At 37.0% G+C, this 8,210-nt stretch overlaps 1 protein-coding gene across 1 annotated transcript; it reads left to right on the top strand.

Annotated features, from left to right (window-relative positions):
- Window positions 1-1,927: 1,927 nt before the first annotated feature.
- Window positions 1,928-4,150, top strand: LOC114464942 (E3 ubiquitin-protein ligase TRIM16-like). Its single transcript, XM_028449620.1, has one exon. It carries the CDS (start codon window positions 1,954-1,956, stop codon window positions 3,616-3,618), a length of 1,665 nt encoding a protein of 554 aa, XP_028305421.1. The 5' UTR covers window positions 1,928-1,953; the 3' UTR covers window positions 3,619-4,150.
- The last annotated feature ends 4,060 nt before the right edge of the window (window positions 4,151-8,210 follow it).

Genomic DNA, 8,210 nt, shown 5'->3' with positions numbered 1-8,210 from the left:
AAATATATAGATAAATATATTTACATTATAAATAGCTGAAAGAGATAATATGTAATAAATTGTTGTGTTGACAGCAGTGAAATAATGTGAAGAGGTTAATATTAATATACTGTTGTGTTTATGTTCTATATAAGGATTTATTGTGATTAAAGTAATGAAATATAGTATGTGAACTATGCAATTAATAATAGTAATAATTGTTAAATGACTTTAGTTTCAGTTATTTTGTGTGGGGAGCCACCCAGCAACACAAGTTTCATGTTCCTTCATGAAAAAAAAAACTACATTTGATGTTGCTTTGGGCCATAATCATGTATTAATCAATAACTTGAACCCTTAAGTAGCCTACATTAATATAATTACAGCAGTATAGTGATTTTACAGTATGTAGTGATTTTAATGCAAACATGTCATTGATACAATAAAACATGGCTGACCCACCACCCCAACCAAGCTCCAGTATCCTTTATATTTTAAGACAAGTGTATAGGAAATCTAAAATAACCACTTGTCAATCATTTAATAAAATATAATTAGGTGATTAGAATCTGGTAGGACGACCTTTGTTGACATTGAAATGCTGTGAACATTCCTACGAGGGCTGGGCGATATGGACCAAAAGTCCACAGACAAGACGCAAAATAAAAATCCATAATCTGATATGATCAAGTACTATTTTGTTCCTCTGCTCATTTTAAACAGAAATCACCGTCACCTCAGAATTCATCAGGACAATCAAGTGGTGAGATGTAAACATTTTGAAATCTGCCAGCTTTCTCTCAACAACGATAAACTATTTACAGCATTTTCATTGAGCCACCACAAGGAAAGAAGAATAAATAAAATGCAGTATCATCTGATCAAATAAACATTTTGGTCCTAAGATCATTTGAACAGAAATAAACCTCTAATGTCACAATTCAACCAAACAGGCAAGGATTAAACATTTGCATTAGCTGCCTCTCCATGTTTGCATTTTTTGAGTTGCGTTGAGGTTGATTTGCGTCACCTGGCTTTGACCCACCTGGCCGCCTCTCATTGGTCAGTCCGTATTCAGGCTGACCAATGAGGAGAGGCAGATGACACACAACTATATCTATCACTGAACCCAGATGACTATGATCCCATTGAGGTGTTGTGTGACTGCTTAGAAAAAGTAAACTGCTGGATGAGTGAAAGAATACATCAGTGAGATGTTAGTCAGGTATGAACCCAGCAGGTCTCTCAGATCTATGGACACAGGTCAGATAGTGGAGCCCAGAGCTCACAGTAAACATGGTGATGCTGCTTTTAGTTGTTATGCTGTAAATAAGTGGAACAAACTGCAGCAGAGCTGAAGTCAGCAACACATGTGAACATTTTTAAATCGAAGTTAAGGGCTTTTCTTTTTCTCTACTGTGTATGATTGAGTAATTGATTTTTGGTCATGTTGATTTAATGTGTTTGTTGATGATTTTAAATGTTTTGTTGCCAACTTTAATGTTGTTATTAATTTTAAGCTGTTGAATGTTTTCTGTTGCACTTTTTGATCATGTAAAGCACATTGAGTTGCCTTGTGTATGAAATGCGCTATACAAATAAATTTGCCTTGCCTGGAGATGTTGTCATAGCAACCAGGTGAGGGTGCGCCTTAGAGGAGTGACTGAGAACCGCATGGGATTCTGGGAGAGTGTGTGTGTAGTTGAGGTTCACAGCATGTGTTTAGTCATAGTTACAGTGAGCATTAAGTGTAATAATAAAAGGATGTTTTTAATGTCAACCATCGACCTGTTCTTCAGACTTTACAACACATTGTTTCATCCTCCTCCTCACTGTCTGTCTCTGTATTACTACATTTCCCAGAATGCACTTTTCTTTCACTGCAGTCTCAAGTTTCCTGATGGGTGTAACCAGATAGTGTTGACTCGTTCTGACTGGTTTTCAGGAAGTCAAAGTAACTCTGACGCTGGTGAAATGGCGCAGCAAGCTGAGCTACAGACGGAGACTTTGTCCTGTTCCATTTGTCTGGACCTCCTGAAGGAGCCGGTGACCGTTCCCTGTGGACACAGTTACTGCAGGACGTGTATCAGCAGCTTCTGGGATGGAGAGAAGGAGAAGAAGAACAACTACAGTTGTCCTCAGTGTATGAAGAAGTTCACAGAGAGGCCTGATCTGATGAAAAACATCATGTTAGCAGAGTTAGTGGAGGAAAAGAAGAAGAACAGACGTCAAGATGATCCTGATGATCAAAGATTTGCTGCAGATGAAGACGTGGCCTGTGATGTTTGCACTGAGAGGAAACTGAAAGCCTCCAAGTCCTGTTTGGTCTGTGTGGCCTCTTATTGTGAAAAACACCTTCAGCTACATAATTATGTTACATTAAAAAGACACAAACTGGTGGATCCATCCAAGAAGATCCAGGAGAAGATCTGCTCTCGTCATGATGAGGTGATGAAGATGTTCTGCCGCACTGATCAGCAGTGTATCTGTGTTATCTGCTCCATAGAGGAACATAAAGACCATGACATGGTTTCAGCTGCAGCAGAAAAGACTGAGAAACAGAGAGAGCTGCAGGAGAGTCGAGCTGACATCTACAAGAACATCCAGGACAGAGAGAAAGATGTGGAGCTACTTAAAGAGCAGGAGAAGACCATCAACCTCTCTGCTGATCAGACAGTGGAGCACAGTGAGCAGATGTTCGCTGAGCTGATCCGTCTCCTCCACCAAAGAAGCTCTGAGCTGGAGAAGGAGGTCCGATCCAAGCAGCAGACTGAAGTGAGTGCAGTCCGAGCGCTTCAGGAGAAGCTGGAGCAGGAGATCAGTGAGCTGAAGAAGAGAGACGCTGAGCTGCAGCAGCTCTCCCACACTGAGGATCACATCCAGTTTGTCCTCAGCTACAGCTCCCTGTCAGCGCTCAGTGTGTCCACACACTCCTCCATCATCCACAGAGGTCCTGGAAGCTGCTTTGAGGAGGTGACAGCAGCTGTGTCAGAGCTCAGAGAACATCTCCACAAAGTCCTGATGGAGGACTGGAACAAAGTCTGTCAGACTGTGGAGAGAGTGGATGATCTACCATCAGAGCTGAGGACCAGAGCTGGATTCTTAAAGTATTCACAGGAAATCACTCTGGATCCAAACACAGCTCAGAGAAAACTCAGATTATCAGAAGGAAACAGAAAAGTAACAAGAATGAGAGAAGATCAGCTTCATCCTGATCATCCAGACAGGTTCACTGGATGGTCTCAGGTCCTGAGCAGAGAGAGTCTGACTGGTCGTTGTTACTGGGAGGTGGAGTGGAGAGGGAGAGGAGTTTGTGTATCAGTCACATATAAAAGTATCAGCAGAGCAGGGAGAGGGAGGAAATGTTTATTTGGATTTAATGATAAATCATGGAGGTTGTACTGTTCTCCAAACAGTTACACATTTTATCACAACAACATCCTGTCTCCAGTCTCAGGTCCTCAGTCCTCCAGAATAGGAGTGTACGTGGATCACACAGCTGGTATTCTGTCCTTCTACAGCGTCTCTGAAACAATGACTCTCCTCCACAGAGTCAACACCACCTTCACTGAACCTCTACACACTGGAATTAATGCTTATTTTATAGGAAATAGTGCTGAGTTCTGTAAAGTTAGATAGAAATGTTAATCTTGTGTTTAATGTTTATTCAGTTTTTATTTATTCAGTTTATTTCCGACATGGTTACATTCACTTGGTTACATTCATTTTTTTTTTTTTTTGTACATGCCGAAAAAGGAGACGAGAGAAGCATTTTGCTTATTCAGGTCCCATCCCCTGTTTTGTACATTGAAAATTTACATAGGTTTACTTGTCTCTCTGGTCAAACATTCTTAAGTTGTTCTGAACAGTCCTTTTTTGTGTAGGATTTATTCTCATCTGTAGTCAGTGCCGTCTTTTTTTTTTATTTTTTATTCCTTCTCCTCTCCATCGCTGCTCGTATCAGCCTCCAGTTCAAAAAAAAGTTCATCTTGTTTTGTCTCCACATCAAGGCCACTCCAGCTATTGTCAGTTCCCTTGGCAGTGTTGTGTTTTCCACTGCTATATTTAACCCTTTCTTGTATAAACACACCACCATGTCTTAGTTCACAAGCAAGGTAGTAATGTAATCCTTAATCACCCCACCACCTAGAAATTGAAATGAATAAATGACAGACCTTTTTAACTCTTGGTTTCCACATTGAATTCAGGGTCAGTAAAATAATCACAGTCTGAGTTTTGTTTCCAGTGTTTAAATAGATCTGGGTCCATATCCATGATTACCATCAGTAATGTTGTTGTTTAGGTGGATCCTTCGTATTTTCCCAGGTCTTCCATCGTTTTGATGAAGATTGGTTTTCCATTCTCTTCTCCCAGTGGTGTGATATAAATCCTGCAGTTTCTCGTTCACGTCTTTAGAATTTTTCCTCCTTTTTTTATTTGGTGTGCCTTCCATGCGATGCTTGCTTTTTGTTTAGTCAGGTTTTCATTTATGAAGACCTTTGTTTCCTTCAGTTTCTTGCCTTGCTTGAGTAGTTCTCCTTTAAATTTGACATTCGTACAGGTAATTTTTACAGCTCTGGTATCATTTCTCTTTGGCAGGAGATGGCAGGAGTTGATGTTGTTTGGGTTCAGGACAATGTCCTTCGACTCCAAGTAGTCAATGACCTGTTGTTCAATCGATTTTGTTTCTTCGTCACTCGCGTAACTCCTGGGTGTTATCTTTAAGCCTGTGATGATGACATCTTTCTCTCTTTCCTTTTGTTCCAGCTGTTCAACCCTCGCGTTCAACAGTTTTATCTCTTCAGCATTTCTTTCATTCTTTTCTTTCAGTACCTTTGCTTCACTTTGAAGGTTTTCCAGTGATTTTTCCAGCGTCTTTTCCAACGACTTTATCTCGGCTGTGATCCGTGCAGAAATATCGTCTTTGAGGTTTCGTATCATCTCCTTGACCTCTTCCAAACCCGGATCGGGTTCTGAAGGGCCTGCAGGCGTTTTTTTTTACCATTTTTCTTTTCGTCTTGGTCCCAAGTTTTCTTTTCTCAGGGTGTCCAAGGTCGTCTTATCGGAGCGAGTGAAAAACACGTCTGCTCTCTCCAAAAGACCAGAGAGTGAATTCCTCTGAGAATGTGAATGGACACACATGTTTATTTTATAGGAGGTAGTGTTGAATTCTGTAGCCTTAAATAGAAAAGTTATTTCTGTGTAAAATGTATTCACGCACATTATATAGTTGTAAGAAATGTTCACGATCCATTTAAAATGTTAATCTTGTGTTTAATGTGAAAGAGAATGGTTAGATTAAGGAAATTTGATTTGTGCTGCACACACACACACACACACACACACACACACACACACACACACACACACACACACACACACACACACACACACACACACACACACACACACACACACACACACACACACACACACACACACACACACTTCGAGGTGTCCTGTAGCCCCACCTTTAGGACGTTTGGCCTGTTTTTGCAGCTGATGCATTCTGGGAGGAGACTGGGGATTTATGTAAAATGTGGTGATTGTTAACACATGGGAAGTAAGATTTTTTTCGGGAGAAGAAAAAGAAGAAGAAAGAAAGAAGAACATGCAGGAAAAATGTGTACGTTTTAATTTTTTTTTAAACACTTGATATATATTAACCACCTGTTTAATATTTGTGATATCGTCCCATTACATGTAACTGTTGATATATATATATTTTTTTCAGGAAGCTAATTCACTAAATTCCGTCCGTTTTCCGTCCACCTGATTTCATCACGTATAATCCGTTTTTTCTACATTTATTTTCATTTGTTAATTTGTGTTTTATTTTTTTAAATATTGTATTCTTGTTTTCTAAAAACAAAAGAAATGGTTAAACTCAAAGATGTTCAGGTCATTGTGTGAGGATATTTAAATTGGCAAAGGGACACCAACTAAACAGTGTCCTAGGGCTACAAAATGCTTAAGTTCACCACTGCCACTGAAATTGAAGGATTCCTACTTGATGGATGAGGACCAGAGAACCATACGTAGAGTTAGCTAGTGGTCAAAAGTTTTCATTCATATAATTAGATTCAACTTTATTTATATAGTACAAATTACAACAAATTCATCTCAATGCACTTAATATATAAAGTCTGTCATAAGAAAGAAAGAAAAAACCCAACAAGTATAAGTTTTCAGTGAAATGGTCCCAAACTTTTGAGACTTTAGGTTGGTTCTTCTTCTGTTTTCTTCTTCACAATATAAATGGTGAAGTGACACTACACGGTCTATATATTTCATTCTATTTTTTCTTTTGCCCCTCCCCCGGCAAGAATCTCAAACTCCGCCTATACAGAGAAGTGCAGATGTGTTGTTGGGTTTTAAACTCAATGATCACCAACAAGCATTGATATAAGTGTGAGGTCGACCTCTGCAGGTGATAAACTTTATCATTTTATTCTCTCACGACGGCGTTCAGCCTCAGAAACAGATAAAACTAAACATGTTGACCTTTGAGGAAAAAGTTATACATAAAAAACAATATAGTTTGAATGGTAAGATATGACTGTATAGATGCATAACAGAGTTTGTGAATAAAGGTTATTGAAACTGTCATGTTAAAATCATATTGTTTATATCATTTTTGCTTGTATTTGTAATGTTTTTATTTGAAAATTAATTGTGATTTAGATTGTTTAGATTTTACTATTTTTTCTATAACAATATTTTCTACAGATTATGGGTTACTTAATGTTACATTATTTATCATTGGAATTCACATGTGATTTTATATAATGATTTTGCGTTTTAGTGTCAAACTAATTAAACAAAACTTCAGTTTATTTTCATTTCATCTCTTTCAATTCATTTCAACTTTATTTGTATAGTGCAATTTACAACAGTCATCTCAATGCGCTTATCTAAATATAAAAATATTTTCTACTTATTCTATTCATCTGATTTCTTCTCTATTAATATTAGATACGTATTCTGTGATGTTTTGATGAATAGATGTTAGTGTAATCTATTATTTTATAGATAATCAATGGTTAGATTTTTGTTTATTAACAGGTTATTATTAATGGAGACGTTATAAAGTACTGGGAACAAAATTCCAGTTTTTTTTTATTCATTAAATGTAATTCCTAACCGTACTTAAAATAACATGTTTAATATTAATTCTGGGTCAATATCAGTGTGTCAGGACAAATGTGTTACTGTAGTACTGTTACTTTTGGTGGTAACTAATACTCTTACTTTTAAAATGATGAAACTGTTCCCATTACTGTAACATTTATTGTAAAGTAATTCATTTGTGCACAGCTGTGATGTAATTTTGTGTCTGAACTCTTGTTTCTGTATCCAACACTAATCTTAATCATAAGAAAATCATATTATTTTATAATACATGAGACTGGGATTTCATCTGTTGGGATTTTGTCCGTTAGGATTTTGTGTGCAGTGATTTTTTCAGTTGGGACTTCTTTTGTATTTTTTTGGTGTTCATTAACTGTGATTTGCTGAATTTTTTTTTATTTTTTTTTACTGCGATTTTATGTTTTTTTATTTTGTTGATTCACATTTTGTTTGGTTGAATTATGAATTTCTGTTGTGATTTCGTCAATTGGTATTTTGTCCGTTGAGATTTTGTTTATTAAGATTTTTTGTGCTGATATTTTTTCTGTTTGGATTTTTTCAGTTGGGATTTCATGTGTCGATTCAGATTTTTTTATTTTTAAATTTTGTTGTTTGACATTTTATCTGTTGGGATTTTTTTTTTAATTTTTAGAGTTCATCAATTGAGAGTTTTTTTTTTTTTTTTGGTGTTTTTGTCAAAGATTTTGTCTTTTGGACGTTTTTGGGTTGAGATTTCATGTGGGATTTTCTCATGTGGAATTAGGATTTTTCTCTGTAGAGATTTCGTCAATTGGAATTTTGTCTGTTTTGTAAACACTGAATTTTCTGTACTTTCCTTAAACTTGTGTATTTGAAATAAACATTCAAAAATCTATAATCATATTTAACGTTTTACCTTAGTTTTTCATCTAGAATAATATCTTTTTAAAATGAGTGATTCATTGGGTCTTTGAAAGTCTTTCCTCCTTAAAGTTTTCTCCGTAGATTTTCATCACTCTTATCACCAGGTGAGAACTGAGCGGCTGATACCTGTGGAGACGCCTTTCAGCTGAACCTTCAACCCTCCTCTGGGTTGTATAAACTGCTTTATAGACGGTCTG

This window comes from Gouania willdenowi, chromosome 6 (genome assembly GCF_900634775.1).
Source record: "Gouania willdenowi chromosome 6, fGouWil2.1, whole genome shotgun sequence".
Classification (NCBI taxonomy): Eukaryota; Metazoa; Chordata; class Actinopteri; order Blenniiformes; family Gobiesocidae; genus Gouania; species Gouania willdenowi.
This window is presented reverse-complemented; position numbering and strand designations above follow the sequence as displayed.